Below are 19,526 nucleotides of genomic sequence, written 5' to 3'. Positions count from 1 at the left end.
TGTTTTTCCTAACTTCCGACTTTTTGTTCTCTCTGATGTGGCAACATGGTAGTTTGAACCAATTGGCACATCTTGAGCTGAGCCTATAATTACAACTTTTGACAACACTTTTCTGTGGCACGCAAACAGCCATTTCTAGTTGTAGGAGCACAAAGCGAGGCTGAATAGTTTGAGTATGCTGAGCGAAATCTCATACTTAAGCTTTTGTGTTCACAGCCACAGCTTTGCTGCAGGAATGAAGGCTTGAACTGAGCTCAGAAATAACGTTTTCCCCTGAAATATAACAGTTGTCAAAATTGGAACCGCAAGTCGTTGAGACACGTTCCTATAAATTAAAGAATATACTTTAGGCTCCATGTTTCAAAACAATAATCAGTACATATAAAGAAGCTCTTTATCCGTCAGAGTGGGAATTTCTTAACCTCTTGAGCTGTTGCATTATCTCCCAAAACAAGTCTGCCCCTGACAAGGACAAGGGTTTGACTGGCTGCTGATAAGTTCCTTGATCCTCATTGACTGGCATCAAACTCCTGGCTCGCTCTGACATCACGTGTGGCTCAGCAAAACTCTCCACCCTGTGAGACTCTCCTTGCAGGATTAGGATTAAACCAGTCCCGATTGAGTCTCAGTGAACCGCCACAGGAAAGGCACTAATCATAGCACACAGAGCTAATTAAATTTAGGCTATTTTGGCTTGCACCTTTTGATAGATTTCAGTGCTATTTTGAAGACCAGATGAAATTTGCTGGTACCATTAGGGCCTTTCGTGCCGTGTAAGCAGATGAGTGGACAATAATTGGAGACTTGAGTTGCTTGTTCAGCAGTTTTAACAAAGAAGAAATCTTGTTTGGAGCTTCTGCGAGCAGAAAGGATTTTTTATGTTCACCGAGCTGTCTGCCTTTTTCAAAAAAGTGATTCATTTTCCATCCACTCGCTACCATTCAAACACCTGCGCCTCATTTACATCCTGTAATAAGATTCTGGTTATCAAGAGTAGCAGGTCTGTGATAGTTTGGGGTTTTACTAGTTGGTTGGTTGCTGTGAAAATGAGAAACGGGAGCAGAAGTGTTGTTCTTCTCCCTCCTGCGCCGGAACTGCCTCCCTCTCTGCTGCCTGTTGACTTTGCAATTGATTCCTGTGGGTTTGGCGACGCCATCCCACACTTCACTGCAACAAAAAAGAGCAACAAGCCCAGCTACGTGTCATCAAAGAGAAAACAGTCATTACTGGTTGTTTGTGTGTGTGTTGTGGGTGCAGTGGGCAAAATCAAAAAGAATTGTAGGAAGGTAAAATATTGCTTTAGTTAGAAACCTCCTATACTGACAGAAACTCTGTGTGTGTGTGTGTGTGTGTGTGTGTGTGTGTGTGTGTGTGTGTGTGTGTGTTTTACTGTGGTTGCTATTAACTGAGTTTGTACTGGCTACAGAATGACACTGCACTCCTCCTCCTCTCACGCTGGTTGGGAGGGTTGGAGGATGGTAGGAGGCAGGGAGAGGACAAGAGTGGGTGCTGGTGGGTGCTCACTGCTCTCTGCATTCAGTGTCTCATCTCTTTACTACAGGGTGAAACTGGACCTGTTAAAGGGACATGGAGCAACACCAAAAGCAACATTTTTATGAAAGCTTTTGTGTAATTTCCACTGTCCACTCACCTAAAGGGACTGAAACTAAAGGACATTTTTGTATGTCTTTAATGTCAAATAAGTGCATTTTTACCATATAATAGCACACATTATCATACAATATATGCAGTGGTTGGAGGGTTATTGATCAGAATGATACTTAGCCAGGTTTTGGCTACTCTTTAATTTCTTTCGGCCATGCAACAGTAATACAGTATTCTGTGTTATTTCATTTAATATGTCTGGAAAGAAATGGAATGGAATTTTGCAAGTTTTGCACCATATTTATTTACAGATCGAAGCTAGACTGACTGACATAGGCGCCAACATGATAAGTGGGTGTTTTTCCATTCTGTTCTGCTCCGCACCAGCCATCATGAGGACAAGCATCTCCTTCTTCTTTTTTTTTCACAATTGCATTTATAGACAATATAAATGTGATGTTAAAGCTTCAAGACTCTAGACCAGGGGTCGGCCTTTACTAACAAAAGAGCCACTGTTGGCCAAAAAAAGAGAAACAATGTCGGAATGAAGCCACAAACCTTTTTTTCTGCATAAAAATATAAATTAGATAAATTAGCCTACCACCATCACTAATAGGTCATAATGAGCATTCCTTAATATGATTTTGATAGAATGCAGCAACTCAAAACTAGACAAAGTTGGTATAATTTAGAGTTTAAGGCACTGGGCCGTAGACTTTCCTAAGCTATGCTGCACACTTTAGTTGACTAAAACATTTTTTTAAATTTAGTATATAAGCGACACATTTTTACAACTGAAGAATACAAATTGCTTTGGGCCTACACCCATGATAAATAATCATTAAAATGTGAAGAAATAACCTTTTCATTTCATATAATTTTGTTGTCACAGTCACAGGGAGCCACTGCAGGCGACCTGAAGAGCCACATGTAGCTCCGGAGCCTCAGGTTGTCTAGCCCTGGTCTAGACATTTTTGGTTTTGGTATCTTAAAACATGCTTGAGTTTCACTCTTGCCGGATGAACCATGTTTATGAAAAATAATGTTAAGCTCGTTGTAATGCAGTGCAGACCATTCAGATTTTTCTGAACAGTAAAACACAGAGGATATTTGGGTAAAAAGTAAAAGCATTGGTAAAGGACTGTCATGCTCCATGAAAGTGTGACCAAAATGACAGAATAGGGAATTCTGTACCAAACTAAACCCCATTAAACACATGTTGGTTGGTCATAGCATCATTGTTATGCCACAGTGAGCCATATCTTTAGCACATCTGCTGTATTTGTGTTTAGGATACCACATCATGGTCGCCTCACCACATTTTTGCAAATTTACCCACGCCTTTTTGGGAATAATGGCCTTTGATGTGAGCTTTGACAAAGTCTTTAAGGACAAAACACAAGAAGTGCAGCTGCAGCGCTGAACTCCACTATTTTTGCCCCATCTTTTCTTATTAAATATGAGCCCATACAGACTCCACTTTATCTGCAGGGCTAAAGATTTGACAGGCCTTTCGTTGATTGAGCACGAATAAGAGTGCCTGCTGAATTAATGAAGCAGTGCAGATGTAGATGACTCTCTGCGACTATAGCTTTCCTCTGTTCGGCTGGCTGGTTCTTTTTCCCTCACCGGATGCACTCCAGACTCCTCGTGTGCTGCCTATTGACTGACTTTTTGTCCATCTGAATGCTCTATTTGTATGGAGTATAATGATTGATGGACTTTGGGGGTGGTGAGCATGGTGTGTTCCCAATCTCTTGTTCCTTTTAGCGCCTGTTTGGGGAATCTGACTTGGCCGGCGCTCAGAATGGGATCAGAGCTATTTCTGGGGGTTGTTTTGGTCACGCTGGCTGCAGTGTTCGAGAGTTGGCCCCGGCTGCTAAAGTTACATGAGAGTTCAAGCCTCTGAACTCAAACCTGGAATCTAATCTCGGCTGACGATTGCACGGTTGGGTCTGGAGGAAGTCAACAACTCTGAGGAGAAACAGTGTGAGAGCAGCACTTCAGAAACCAGAGCAGATTCCTTAGCTTGGCGCTAGATGTGAAGTTCGGGTCACATAGTTTTCTCATGGCTCTTTCTTTCTGGTCTGTTCTTCATTTCATCACCAGAGCAGCTTCTGAAAACTGAAGAATTTTATCTTTATACGCTAATGCATAGTTCTTCCTTAATGGGTCATCAGTTTAGTTGGTATAGAATTCGATCCTGACCACATAGTGTTTGATGAGAATCTTTAAAACTCTCCAAACACTTTTATTTAGGCTGCAACTTACTATTGCCATTGTTGAGTAATCTGTTAAATGTTGTTTTCAATTCAACAGTAAAATTTAGTGAGAAAAAAATCCCAGAGACCAAAAGATATACATAAAAAAGTAGCAAATCTAGACATTTGTGGGGCTGGAATCAACAGTTGCAGTCTTCTCCAGGAAATTCTTTAGCAGAGCTGGTCAGTGCAGTCAATGGTAAATGATCCCAGCCGTTGATGATACCAATCCAGCAGTCAGTGCAAACTTTAAAGGAGAACTCCACAAACTTTACATATCAGAGTCTGAGGCGTACTACTGCATACGTGGAAAAAGTTGTAAAAACCTGCTGTGGCTCCAGTGGGAGCTGTGTGAAATCTCATAAATTGCCTTAAGCTATGTAGAAAGAAGTGAGCTTACCAGACCTCTATGGCTCGCTCATCATCTCTGCTTGAGGCGAGTGCTCGAGGCTACGTTAGCCACTACGTGCATTAGGCTGCATTCAGACCTAATCAGGCAATGCAGCGATTAGCCGCAGGGTTTTGTGGTTCAATGTTTCTCCAAACATTGAGTCTTTTTCAACTTATTTTTCTGGCATCCCCTGTGGTGCAGACCACTGCAGCCCAAACATACAAACACATGAGTGTACTGCTGTTTTTTCCCGTGCCATGTGATTTGGTGTGAATTCAGCCTAACACACTGAATCTCACCTGAGCTGCTTGCAGGTGAGTTGCACCATGGGTGATGTATGCGCCAGATTTTGACAGGTAAAGCAGTTCGGCTGCATCAAATTTTATCCTTTGTTTTGTTTTTTGTTTTTTTTAAACCTGTTTATCTTAGGGCTGGGCGATATGGGCAAAAAAAAAAAATCTTGGTTATTTTTTTAATTTTCTGATAGCGATAATCTGATGATATATGATATGATATGATATATTTTTTTTTTACCAAAATAAAAGCTGTTTAAATTATTCTTGCTTACCAGGATATGGATGGACAGTGTTTCAGAACAACTGCTCCTGTTTATTTTCTTTAAACTTCAGCATTCAGAGATCCCAGTTTAACAAAAAATGTAGAGACATTAAATGGGTAAACATTCAGGTTCTCTCTCCTGAGGTAAATTGTGCAACATACAAGCATGAGCAAATAAGTGGCACATTATCATTTCTAATATTGTTAACAAAGTGACTTTCATGCATCTCTCCTATACTGTCTATGCGTTTTTCGTTTGTTTTCTTTTTGAGATATTATAAATACTCATTGCAATACTGAAATGTAAAATTGCATATTGTCAAAACAATGTTCACGATATTATCGTAGACGATATATCTTGCAGTTTACGATATATCTTCTAGTTTATGATGTTAGAGGTCTCCAATGCACAAAATGTGTGAATGAAACAAAAAAAATGACTGTGGAAACCCTTTAATGTTCAACATTTGTCAAAATATTTGTAATATTTTTTTCAGCTCTGTTGTTATTTTATCCAATATGGTGATCTATATCGTCTCACTGCCTCTTTGTGCCTTTAACAATAAATTCCTCACTCATTCTGTGTGATAAAGTACGCCATTTTATTCAATAATGACATAAATGTATTGCTAAAAAGATTTTCCATTGTTAAATAATTAAATTAAGAGTGCATCTACACTCTACTTCGTGCTGAAAGTGTTTTTGGTTAGTTTTCAGATAAAATGAGTCATTTGTTGACAACCATCACGTTGCTGTTAGAGCCTTGTTGTTTGGACCGTGGCAGTGCAACGAGACCGGTGCGGCTGCAGGCTGTCTAGAATTAGCAGCCACTCTGTCGGTTGAGTTACAGCAGAGCAGGAATGCCTGCAGTGGTAGGCGAGCTAGGCTACATGAGGGCTGCTTTGGCAGGGGGCCATGTTGTGCTAGTGAGAAGGCCTGCATGCTTGGATATATTAGCAGGGGTTTTGTAACCATTGTAATGAAACGGCCGGGGCTCCCGCGGCCCCTGAAAGGCCTTCCAGCACTGAATGATTTAGAGCCAAAAGGAGAGGAAGCAGTGCAGAGCCTGGCCTCGGTCACTGAGCGAAGAAACTACAGGACAAGTATGCCATTCACCGGTTTATTTACACTCCCCTTGTTTGTCAGCACACCCTGGTCCTTTTGGTTTTTACATTTAACACACACATTTGGCAGACATGCTTGTACTGACACACTCAAGTGAATACAAGTGGTTTTACAGGGGTAATCAAGGACAGCAGATTATTGTCTCCCTCCAAGGCTTATCAGAGTATGCTCAGTGTCTGTCTCTCTCTTTCTCACACACAAACTCACATTGTTGCAGGCAAGGCGCCTAATATTGTTCCACAGGAGGAGATTTCACATTATCTGACTATTATTTACACCTTGGCGTTGGCTAGAGGGACAGTTTGGCTCATGATGGAGGATACAAATATCAGCCATATTTGATAATGATCATGTCCCTCACACACACACATGCACATGCACACAAACGCACTCCTCCTGCACCTGTCTGGTGCCAGCATTGTAAAAAGACTTTGTCATAAATTCCTGGGCTTTGTTAAGAGGTGTCAGTGGCCGGGTGACTGAGGAGGGCTGCAGGGTCAAAGAGGGCGTGTGTGTGTGTGTGTGTGTGTATTTTTTTGCATGTATATAGTTGGACTAGCTTTTTGTGTTACAGTAACATGGTGAGTGCATGTGCGTGTTAAAGGGGTGGGGGTGGACGCAGTTACCGAGCTCAGGTGTCACCAGGAGAAATGCAGACCTTTTGCCCTTTGACCCGGGAACATGGCCCTGGAGGGTTGGGTGTCAAACCATCGCCCCTGAACCTCAGCTAGTGAGGTGTCACTTTACTCTCCTGACTGCTGCCACAAGGCCAAAGGCTACAAAGGACACAGCTGCCTGTGTGTGTGTGTGTGTGTGTGTGTGTGTGTGTGTGAAGCAACAGTCATTAACTGATCTGCCTTACAGGGCTAGTGGACGTTGCCCCAGTTCATGTTGATTATCAAATAAATGGAACACCAGCAGGACACTAATGAATAAAACAGGAATGACTGTCCATCTTACTTTTAGTGGGCGTTTATGGTGTTAAATAGCAGTCTAAGTAACATCTGAGGCACTCTGTTTGTGAATAATTATTAAATCCTGTATTAACTCATGGAAGATCAACGCATTATGACTCGAAGAGTTGACTTATTCTTCGCTCAGATATATATATCAGAGAACTTTTAAGATTTTTGTCTATGTACAAAAACACTTAAATATTCTATTTTTTACAGTTTTATATTTTATATTTATACTTTATTTATGACATTCCAGAGTACAATCACTACGAGTCAATGCAATGGCATTTCATTCAATGTGCATATTTTTTTTATGTATAACTGAATGACAATAAAGACGGTTTAAGTCTAAGTCTAATTTTTGGCTTGGAATGAAACAGTTCACAATAACTCAGGGTAAAATTCCTGATGGTTAGTTTTACCTTTTTCAAATTTGAATTGTCATTAAACTGTGTTTAATTACTGCAATTTAAAATAATCATGTTGAATAGTTTCCACTATAATCGTAATATTTTTTTAATTAAAAACTAACATTTTGAACAATTAAGCATATTTTGTTAAATCAAACCAAAATTATCGGAAACATAATGCTTAATTAAAGTCACTCATGTGTGAGGCCCAAACCTCACAAATGTGAATGTCACTTTGTGATCATAATTTGCAAAGAATCATTCCTTTTTTTTTGTAAAAGGATGATCATTAGATCACCATGATCCTATTCAACTGAAAGTTTATAAATTATAACATTTCCTAACTTCTAGTGTTCTTCCATTAATAAATTATTATCTGCAGTATAGTTACTGTAAATAATTAATGCCATTCCTCTTGGTTACTTGAAGCGTCTTTAAATATGATCCCGTCTTATGTGTACAAAACAAAGATCATTTTCCTAAACTTTACCAATAGTTTTGTTGCCTAAACTTAAACAGATTTCTGTCAGAAAGCCCTGGAGGCTATCTTCTCTCCTGTGAAGAGAAATTAGAACAATATTATATAAATTATATATATATATATATATATAAGAACTCAAAAGTGAAACTGTGTTTCATGTGCAAGGAATTTCACTCCTGAAAACCTTGTTTCAGACCTGAGCAGGCCTCTCTGTGTATCCGACCCCACCCCAGATGTTGTTTGGTGAGTTTGCACCTCCAGAGCCCTCCACCCATGTTCTCCCTTCTCAGAGCGCCTCTGTGTCTATTATTGGCAGGAAGCTGTGACAGGGAAAGCTACTCAGCCAGGGGAAAAGGAGGCTAAACATGGTTTGGTGAGGAATGTGAGAGAACAGCCGTATTCATTTGTACATTCACCAGCCGGCTTGCCAGCCTTCCAGTCGACCATCCAGACCTCTGAGTGCCTGGACAAGGGGCGCCTTTGTCCCCCATCTGCCGGCTACACCCTGCCCTGCTCCTGCCCCCCATCTTACCCTTCTCTCCATCCTGTTGCACCTCCTCTGCCTCCCTCTTTTCACTTGTGGGCCCTCGCCCCAGAATAGCACAGCAGGTCCCCTCTGAAAATAGAGCTGGTGATGTTGGCAGGGTCAAGCTCTCTCTCTCCTCTTTCAGCTTTTTATCTCTCTCTCTTTCCCTCTCTCTCTATTACAGAATCACTCTTTTGTTTCTGAGTTTTATTCAGTGAAAGTAATTAGCTGATAAGAACAACAAAATAATTTATATTTGAAATAAGGAATCCAAAAATGTGGATTAAATGATCATCAAATTAAATGTCTCATCAGCGTCTTGTTTACTATCTGCGTCTGAAAGCTCTCCTCACAAGGCCTGCAGAAGGTAAACTCTCTCTGCAGAGTCATGTGGTCCAGCCTTAATCTCCCATGGACCCACGCAGCGAGGTGTTTCCTCTAAAGTGTAAAAAAAAAAGGCAGGTTAGCCTCACAGGAAATCTTATTAAAAGAGCGCTCAGGGTTGAAAATAGCTGTTTTTCTGTTTGAGACGGGCTCAAGCTTCCCGCTGGGCAAATAGCAGGATGCCCATAATTTGACAAATTCCACTTTAATCACTGAAATGGCTCTTAGCCAACTTCTTTTTCTCTTTCTCTTCTCTTGCCAGATGGATTATTTGAATGTGGATAATGACTGAAAGGGTAGTGATGGTGATGAAGCTCTTAGTCAGTGACAAGGCTGGCACAGTTTGTTTGTTGTCAATATGGCAGCACATACAAATGGATAGAGGCAAAAAGAAAATGCACGGTCGCACCATCCTCTATTAATTGTGGTTTCATTTTCATTGTGATATGTTTGGAAGAGATTAAATAATACATTTTTGAGAAGATATACACTTGATCTGTCAAGAATAAATCACATTGTCACAATCATTTCATGAAAGAGGTAAAAAAAATGTTATTCCAACTTTATGGGTGACAGTGTACAATACAAAAGACAAGTCCAGACATATTCACCGTGATATTATTATGCAATAGCCGTATCATGATTTTAGATTAAAAAATCAATCAAAATTAGTTTTTAATCATGATTAAAATCAGGATTGGTGATTTTAGCATTTGATAACATGAAGCCTCATTTTGAAAGAAGAATTTTTAAATTTAATGCCATTTGCCGGGGCATGAAACTAATGATCAGCTTATCTTTACAATTCAAGACTCAATCTATCATGTCTAACAATGGCAAATCCTTCAGTGGTGGAAAAAAAGAAACAAAAAACAGATTAGAAACAGTGACAGCAAACCAGAGCCTGGCCCATATGGTATTTTTTGAAAAACGATATCAATGCAAATTTAAGAGAGAAAACAATTCACCAATCAACAGTATGGCGGCCAAACATCTGGCTCTTGATGATAATTGCTCTGCGAGGTCCACCAGTTCGTCACAGACTGTGTCTGTTTGCTGTTTTGGTGAATAGCAGTTATTGTACAGTAGGTTTATAGAGATTCTTTGCTGCATGTGATGTAATGTTGCAGGCCTAAAGACCAAAACAATGGGCTAAAAGACACTAAGGGTGCTTTCACACCAACAGCAGTTGGTGCGCACTAAACAGTCCATTCGGACCAAAAGCTCTTGGTTCGGATCGTTTTCGTCGGTGTGAAAGCATCAATCGCACTCGGGTGCGCACTAAATCAAGCGGACCGAGACCTCCAAAAAGAGGTGGTCTCGGTCCGCTTCATTCCGCACCAAATGCCAACCTCTGGTGCGGTCCCTCTGGTGAGAACGCGAACCTGGACCAACTCAGGTTCAAACGAACTATTCGAATTGCATCAATGCTTAATTTGCGTGCTGCGTCTATATTCCACTACATTCATTCAGCAGCAGCGCAAATCGTGTGTGACCTACCATGTAGGTCGGACCACGTGTGGCCATGTGTTGCGCCGCTGCTGAAAGAATGTCGGGGTATGAAATTAATTTAATCTGTAATATACATGTTTCATTCGGTACAAGCTCATACATTACAAAATCCTTCTCAGAGTAGCATACTGATAACAATATCATCCTCTGTGTTCAATAACTGTAGAATCTCACCATGTCTCAAACAGCTTAAAGTAGAATTTAATTAAATCTTCCAAAAGAGCCATAGCCTATTCTTGCTTGTCCTTTCGTTATTAGGGCTATGTTATAATGTGACAGTATCTCGTTATAACGAGAAACTGTCATTATCTCGAAATAACGTGATAGTATCTAGTTATAACAAGATAAATGGAGGATATTTTTTATAAGGGTGGCATCAGCTGTGTTGTGTTTTACCGGCACACAGCTCGCGAACACACACGTTTACATGTTTTAACCTATGAAATCATTAATCAAAATACAAAAAAAATTTTTTCACAAAGCAAAAGACTGCAAGTAGTCAATATCAGTCATATCATCAACTGGATATTTTGCCAGAAACGGGTAATGTTGATGATATAAAAAGCAAGGACCAGCGCAAGAAACAGTGTGTGAACGTGTCGCTCCGTTGTGAAAGTTGAAATTGGAGCTTATTTCCACCGGAAGACGACGAAACGTCATTCAGACCAATGTGGTTTGTTTGCATGTGTGAACGCGGACCACATGTAGTCTGTATGCTACAATGTAACAATTTTACTGCCTGGTGCTGACCAAATAATCGAACTAGCGGTGTGAAAGCACCCTAAAAGGCTCTCTGAAGCTGAAGGGAACTGCAACGACTGCTTATAACTCTCTGAGCTTGTCACTATAAGTGGCAACTCTCATATTGTCATTTAATTTATTGTTAATAAAAATATATATTAATAACAGCAGCTTCCAGAGAAAGGCTCTTGTTGAGTAAGCGACCTGTTGAAAAATGAATAAAGCCACAGCTCAGTCCTGTAGACTAAACAATGGCTGTCACTCCTGTGTAGAACTCTAGACCCTGAAATTTCATGTTGTAGACGTCTAGTTAGGCGAGAACTGCCTACAAGGTCCAATCCAAATGGATATTTTTCAACTTGAATAATGACCGAGTAACTCTAGCTCAGCCCTGAAGCCGTCGGTGTCTCTAGACACACATTTCCCTGCTTATAGACCACTGTTTTTCCTGGAGCTGCAGCTAAAGACATTCCACTTCAATTTCCCTGTGTTTGATTGAATGAAGCCCACTTAAAGCAAAGGAGGCCTCATGGAAACTCTTTTTGAACAACTGAATTTTTGATATCGGCGCCATTCCAGCAACTGTTAATTATCTAAATCACTGTCTAGGTTTACATGTATAGTGTATTATACTGGGCTCAAGTGTTTATAAAGCGTTGCCTGCTCAATGAATCTCTGTCAGTGGATGACTGGGTTGCATGTAAGCCTAATCACTTGATGATGTGCCATGAAGGTGTAGTGCTTTTCTGAGAGACTGTAAATTGTTGCTCATGCACACTTTGCCTCAGGTTTTAGTCTTTTATTTTCTGTCTGTCCTTAGTGGACATCTGAGCAGTTACTTGTAATCATGGGAGTGAGGTGGCTTGTCTAGTGTAACCAGTGATTACAGTGACTTTAAGAACTTGTGACTGGTCATACCCATTTGTTCCTGCGAGTAATCCAAAATTGTCTTTCTAAATATTTTTCCTGCCAAAAATTTGGTTGTAAGACTGTATAAACTTTTCCGCAAAGTCTCAACCAAAGAAAAATGAAAATTCAAAGCTCTTCTTTTAATCAGTTTCTCTCCTGCCCTGTTATTTTCTCAGATGGTGCTGACCTGCCGAACGCCGTCGGCTCCCCTCCCTCCAGCCCAAACCCGGCCAAGAAGAGCAGCTCCATAAACTGGTCCTTCCCGGACAAGATTAAGTCCCCACGCACCGTCAGAAAGATCTCCATGAAGATGAAGAAGCTTCCGGAGCTCAGCCGGAAACTCAGCATCAAGGGGACCCCGAGTAGCAGCAACAACGGCAACGGCAATAGTCATTTAGAGCCCAGAGCCCATTCTCCCCAAAACAATGTGAGCGGGTCAGAGGCCATCCACCAATCCTCAGGCCCTCCTCGATTGGCGACATCTTCTGGGGGCGGGCAGGCGAGCCGTAATGTGATCTCACGCTACCACCTGGACAGCAGTGTGTCCACGCAGCACAGCTTCAGCAAGAAGAAAAGTAACGGCAGCTCAAAGTCTGCCAGTAAAGGGGGATATCTCAGCGATGGGGACTCGCCTGAGCTGGTGGCCAAATCCGGGAAGCACGGCTCTGCGGAGGGGAAAGCAGGGAAAAGCAAGGAGGTGGAAGCAGGAAGTGGAAGCTCTAAACTCAACGGCACAGAGCTGGACATTGATGCTTTCCGCCATTACAGCTTCACAGAACAGCCAAAGTGCAGCCAGTACATCTCTGGACTTATGAGCCTGCACTTTTATGGCGCTGAGGACCTCAAACCTCCACGCATTGACTCTCGAGATGTCTATTGCGCCATCCAAGTGGACTCAGTCAACAAAGCACGAACCGCTCTCCTCCAGTGCCGAACTACCTTCCTAGACATGGACCACACCTTCAACATCGAGCTGGAGAACGCCCAGCACCTAAAGCTGGTGGTGTTCAGCTGGGAGCCCATGCCGAGACGCAACCGCGTCTGCTGCCACGGCACGGTGGTTCTGCCTGCGCTCTTCCGGGTGACGCGGAGCCACCAGCTGGCGGTGAAGCTGGAGCCGCGGGGCCTGATCTACGTCAAGCTGAGCCTGATGGAGCAGTGGCAGAACTCGCTGGATGGCGGGCCAGACGGAGACAGAGAGCCCCAGGTGTTTGGTGTGGAGGCGTGGCGGGTGGTGGAGAGGGAGAACTCGGGACTGATGGTGCCGTTGCTCATAAGCAAGTGCATCAATGAGATCGAGAAGAGAGGCTGCCAGGTGAGTCGGAGTTTTGATTTGAGAACAAAAGAGTACAAACCAAACAGGTGGCGCCGTGGCAGTCTTTGTTTCTATTGGTCAGGATTGTGCTTCAGATTTAATTTCCCCTTATCTATTAATCTGTCTGTTCTATATTTGATTCATCAATTCATTTTTCAGACTATAAAATGTCAGGAAATAGCCACAAATATCCATAACAGTTTCCAGACCCCAAGCTAATGTCTTCAAATTGTTTTTTTTTTCTGACTAACAGTCTAAAACGCAACCATAATTACTTAACAATGGTAAAAAATAAATTAAAAAAAACAGAAAAGAAAAGAAACAAATCGTCACATTAAAAACTGTTTAGTTTTCAAATTTGTTGTTGATTACTCTTCACTCTATGACCTCAAACTGACGAATTGACCAATGATTCAGCACTTAAAATGGGAAACAAAGATTATTTTGATTATTATTTAATCTTCTTGTTGTTTTCAAAATTAAATTAAATAATTTCCCAGTGCTCAAAGTGACATCTTCAAACATCCAGCTGATTAAAAATCCAAATATATTACATTTACATTTGAATACAACAAACACATCTTCAGAAAAGACAAACTATTTGATAGTATGAAACATAATAAAATTGAATTACTGCTCTATCAACCAATGTGTTTCATAATAATTTCAGGTCTTAGCACACACATATACACAGTACATGCGAGTGGAAGCCATTCAAATCCTATCCTGTCAATTGAAAACAGATGGGGATTCATTTGAAAGAGGAAGACATTTATATAATACATTTTTGTATGGGATGTGTGAGAGAATAAGGAGAGAAATAATCCCACATTCATAGGATCCTTTTAGCTCAGTATGCCGTGCGACGGGTGCTCGCCCTGCAGCCAGTTCTAATGCTGGGTGAGTGGCATGAGCAGAATGGATAGAAGAGATGTATCACACTTCATGATGTCTCTGAGCGCTCCTGGGGCAACTGGCTCTTTTATTCAGAGAGAAGAAAGACTGGGAGTTAAGGAGACTGACGTGGTGGTGGTGGTGTTGATGCTGGAGTGTTCCCCTGGGTCATGTGATCATCTCTTGTTCTGCCCCCCCCCCCCCCCCCCCTCCCCACCTCCACATTTCATTTGGTCTTTGAAGCCCAGAGAGAGGCGGCGGCGGTTCTCCTAATTAGAGTTGAGACGGCGGCAGTAAAAGTGTCTGGCCACTGTTCCTGACTGATCACTCTAGGGGGGCATGCCAGGGGCAGCGGGTGCCTGGGGCCAACAGACAAACATTAGGCCTCTCCAAGGAGCCTGTCTGTCAAATCAGACCCCGCCCTCGGACACTTGAGCAGCACGCTGGGCTTCTAGTAGGAGTAGTAATAGCAAATCTGATTATCTGTTTGATTTCAAAAGCAGACAATTATTCACCGATTTCAAATGAAAAGTTCAGGTTTTATTACATTTTTTTCTTGTCAGTAAAAAATGAGCATGTGTATCAAGACTAGAGCACCAACTAGTGATTGTTTTCATTACATATTTATCTGTCGATCCCCCAAGGAGGTTATGATTTAGTTTCAGCATGTTTGTTTGTTTTAATGAGATTACAGAAACGCTACTGGTCCGATTTTTAGGAAACTTGTTGGTAAAGTTTACCATAGGCCAAGGTAGAACGCATTACATTTTGGAGCAGATCCAAATATTTCTTCACTTTTGTTAACTCTGCGACATAAGTCATTTAGCCTTGGCGGAGGTCTACTCTCTGGGTGCCCTTCTAGATTGGTTGTTTCTTCCATTCATTACATTGTTTGGTCTCTACAATGTCAATAAAAAAGTAAAAATGTCCCAGTTTTCCAGAACCAAAGGTGACATCTTCAGATGTCTTCTTTTGTATGTGTGTGAACGCGTCTGTGTTTCTATCTCTCTGTCTGTCCGCAGCTAATCGGCCACATTTATGACTGTATTCTGAAGGATCTCTTGTGAGTGTGGTCCTTGAATGTTGACTCCTCATGCCTCTTATCCAGTTGGTAGGAGCCACAAGTAACTTACAACAAATCACATAGCAAAAGTCTAAAAAATAAGCCTTGACTGACCTGTTGCAGGCCACACTTAAAAACCTCGGCTCAAAAACCGAAATTAAAAAAAAAAGTGTGGTCTTATTTTGAACCAGAACATCTACAGATTAACTCCATGTGTTATAATCCACTAAAGCTAGGCATGATATGAGATGAATAAATCCCTATTTTTGTTATCTCTGCCACCATATTCACTGTCATGGAACAGGGACACATGGCAATTTGTAGTATATCGTGCAGGACTTTAGCTTAACACTGTTGGGGAAAAAGAGTAATATTGAGGTACAACTTAGGAAGATTTACCTCTTCTTTGTTTGGGACTGGAGAGGGAGACACAACTGGCGGAGATCTGCACTCTAGTTTTATTAATATGTAATTATTTTTTCAATTATTCAACAAAATCACCAAATTATCTCAAGAAATGCCCATCACCTGTCCCTTTTCTAAAAACCTGTTTTGTCTGAGGAACATACACAGTCGCCCATCAAGCTGGAATAAAATATTTTTTAACTCTTTCCATGAAATGATTGTGACAATGTGATTTATTCTTGACAGATAAAGTGTATATCTTCTCAAAACATTAAAACATTAATCAATCTCTTCCAAACTTATCACAATGAAAATGAAACCACAATTAACCGAGGATTGTGTCTGAAAACAAAATTATTCCAACTTTATGGGCGACCGTGTATTACCTCTCCAATAATATAAGTTGGAGTTTAGATTTAAATTCTCACATTTGAGAAGCTGGAAGCTGAGATATTTGGCATTTTGTTTCATACATGAGGAACTGATGATCAAAACGGTTTATTAATTTTCTGTTTAGCGATAAATAAATATATCCTCTCATAATTTAGATAGATAGATAGATAGATTACTTTATTCATCCCCAAAGGGAAATTCGGTTGTCACAGCATTCCGGTATTTAAGTACAATAAAATACAATAGAATAAAATACTGAGGTAGCATAAATAAAAACAACAATAGAAAAAAACACAGAATAGAACAAGGACACTTAAGAAGTTAAAAAAGAAGATCAGTTGGTAGGTTGGCAAGATGAAGGTGATTATACTGGTGATATGATGGCAACAATGCTATCGTGACTAGACGGTATATAATAATAATAATAATAATAATAATAATAATAATAATAGTACAGTATATAATATATAATTTCAACACACTGCTTTGTTGCTTATGTCTCTTTGAGCACCACAAGCAAAAATAGTTGAGTATGTGTTGTTGTCAGTTGAGTAGTTTGGGTTTTCCAACATTTCCCCTTCAGGTGTTGTGAAATTATTGCATAAATGTAATGAAATACACCTCAAATTACAGTAGAAGAAAGATACCTGTTATGTTCCCAGCTATATGTCTCACTTAACCAATAGTTTTCAGTCTGTTAGCGCAGCCTCTACGTCTCCCTCCCCCTCACTCGGTCTCTGACACGGTTTGTCTCCTGTCCCTCAGTGTTTCTCCTAATCACTTTCTCCCCCGCCTGTTTTGCTGCCTTCTTTCATTACACAGAGATGCAGAGCAGACTTTGTGCAGAGTATCAGTCTGAGATCAAGTGTAAGGGCTCCCCCAGGTTGCAGGCAGACAGACAGGGGTTAGGACCAGGCCGACACCAGATCCCAGAGGAATTTGCAGGTTGTGTCACTGAAGCACGCACGGCCAGACGTGCAGCGGTGTGCCTTTACAAATGATTATGTGGATGTTTGATGGAGACTCTTTTTCAGAGTCTCTTAGAAATGAGTGTCCTAAGGGCTTCTCCAAGCTTTTAAGAGGCTGGATGATTGTGGGTGGTTTGAAAAGACTGCACATAATGTCTGTGTCAGAGACTGGAGTTATGTATGTGAGCACTCTGTACCCATTAAAAAGACCCATTTTTAACCTACATATTACCATACATGACAGTAAAAGGTGCACAGAGGTTTTTAGTTGCTGTACAGATTCCTTGACACAAACAAAATCCTTTTTTAGACACTGAATAAGTGACATTTTCATAATCCATAATGGTTATTTTCAAACTGACAAGACTGCAGCACTTCTTGGACTATATGTCATAGAAAGACATAACATAACTTCTGTTTTCTCACAGGCCACATCAGTAAAATATTCATCTTTATTATGCAATAAGCACGAGGGACGCTTGACTTTATAGTGGATCCCTTAATAACTTTTCTCATTAATTTTATAGTCTGTTAGAAAAATTATTAGATCGTAATGCTTTTTTTATAGTACAGTTCATTGGAGCTAAAGCACCGTTAAGTCGTGACTCCTCTTTAACTCCCACTTGCTCACATGCAGTCTGTAGAAACTTTTGCTGGATGCTCATACAAGAGGAGTGTTGTTTTTACTTGGTTTAGCAGTATGAGGGAAAAAAACTATGACAACATTTTATATACGGATCTAGCATGACAAAAATTTACTGTGCAACTTTAGTTGCTTTGTTCATAAGAAGAAGAAAGTTATGGTTTAGGTTGAAAGTTATGGTTTAGTGTTATGGGGATCCTGATAAGATTATTCTTGTTCTGACTTTTTTGGAAAACTGACTTTGACCGACATACTAAATTGCCACCAAATTTATGTGCCATGAGAGGCTTTCTGTGATTTCTGCTTTACTTTTTGTTTTATTTTTAGAGCTATTTGATTACGTGATCGACAGAAAATTGGGTTGGAACTATTTTGATTATCAGTTTATCGCTGAAGTGATTTTTTAAGCAATATGACAAGACATTACCTCATTAAGCTTTCTATTTGTTAAACTAGTAAATGTTTCTTAAGTGGCAAACACTTACTGACCAGTCTCCATCACAGTGCAGTGGTTGGTCTGCCAGAGAGGGTAGGCAGAGCTAATACAACAAACTCACTGTTCAACTCACGGGTGTGTGAAGCTACATACTTGATGAAAAGCTTGATGGAAACACCAAAATTCTACTTTTAAAAATCGCTTGCTTGAGGTTGTTTTTGTCTTCTTTGAAAAAATTGTTGATGTGCTAAACGATAGATGGAAACGCTTTTTGCAAATAAATTCTGCTGTAGCGAACATTTAACTCACATGAGAGATCAGCTGTTTTTGCCTGAAAACCCAAAAGAAGAACAATTACAAGTTGCCTAATTTAATCCAATTCCTGAAGACTTCTCATTTTCTTTTGTGGGTGGCCAAAGTTGTCCAATTATCAACCTCTTTTTTGTTGTTGTTTTTTCTCTCTACTTCTTTTCCTGTTTACTGATGTATTAGCCTACACTGAAAAAAGAACCAACTTAATTGAATTGTTTCATTTGGTAACACCTAAATGAATTAAGTTCTTCCAAATTAATTTAATAATTTGAAAGAACTTAATTCATTTAGGTGTTACCAAATGAAACAATTCAATTAAGTTGGTTCAACTATTTTCTTTTTTCAGTGTACAGTAATACATTACACTGCCATCTTCTGTCCAAAGTACGTTTATGCAGCTTTGTTTATTTGCTCTAAACCAGTTGATGGAAACGTCCCTAATTCCTAAGCTCCAAAATTTTGCCTCAAAATGAGCTTTGACTTTAATGGAAACACGGCTATTGATAATAATTCTGAGGTGCAACCCTACATTTGTTCTTGTGTTTGTGCAGTTATGCATCCATGCATGTCTGCTCTCCTTTTACAAACATATGTGGAAAATCCTTGAATCGAGGTGTTCTGTCACTTTGTCATGGAGGTGGGAGCAGATCATTATTTCTCTGGGGAGTCATGTTAAGAAGGAGTCAACCACTTGGTGGACTGACTTTGATCAAACACCTAGGAGCATTAAAGCAGTGAATTGCACTTTTCTTTCTTTCCTTTGATGTCTCTATAAAGTCTTTAAGCTATTCTGACTCTGAGACCAAAAAAACAACTGATCCCTTCATTGGTTCTAGAGTCACTGAGTATCCACATTCCTGTCGGGGGAACTCGTTTGGTTTTGTGGTCATTGTGTCGGCCTCATTCTGCATATAGATCTTGGCTGGTGCTGCCTGTTGTGTTGCCCGGCAGCCGCAGTGTATAAGTGCGAGCCCTCTTTTTGCTAACAGCTGTTCCACGCCTGCGCTCGGCTCTACTCCAAAGAGAGACTCTTTTTTTTTTTTTCTGAATGGACTTGTTGTTCATTGTGCCCAGTGACTTCTGTTTACTCTCACACAAAGGCAAATCCCTGCCTAATCTGTGCTCCTCTCTCCCTCTCGTGTGAGGTTTAGAAAACACTGCTCGACTCGACGAGGAGCGCTCACAAATAGTTGGTCTGGTGGGGAGACATTATAGTGCTCCTACGCTGGAGCCCGGAA

General features: G+C 40.6%; 1 protein-coding gene across 2 annotated transcripts in view; it reads left to right on the top strand.

The window, feature by feature from the left end:
- Nucleotides 1-19,526, top strand: part of syde2 (synapse defective 1, Rho GTPase, homolog 2 (C. elegans)) — a 60,577-nt gene that overhangs the window by 13,623 nt on the left and 27,428 nt on the right. For both annotated transcript variants that reach the window (XM_059341229.1, XM_059341227.1), the window contains exon 4: nucleotides 12,036-13,174. In XM_059341229.1, coding sequence (XP_059197212.1) covers nucleotides 12,036-13,174 — 1,139 coding nt within the window. The remainder of the gene's footprint in view (nucleotides 1-12,035; nucleotides 13,175-19,526) is intronic.

Source organism: Centropristis striata, chromosome 9 (assembly GCF_030273125.1).
Source record: "Centropristis striata isolate RG_2023a ecotype Rhode Island chromosome 9, C.striata_1.0, whole genome shotgun sequence".
Taxonomy (NCBI): domain Eukaryota; kingdom Metazoa; phylum Chordata; class Actinopteri; order Perciformes; family Serranidae; genus Centropristis; species Centropristis striata.
The sequence above is the reverse complement of the archived record's forward strand: the minus strand, read 5'-3'. Positions and strand labels throughout refer to the sequence as shown.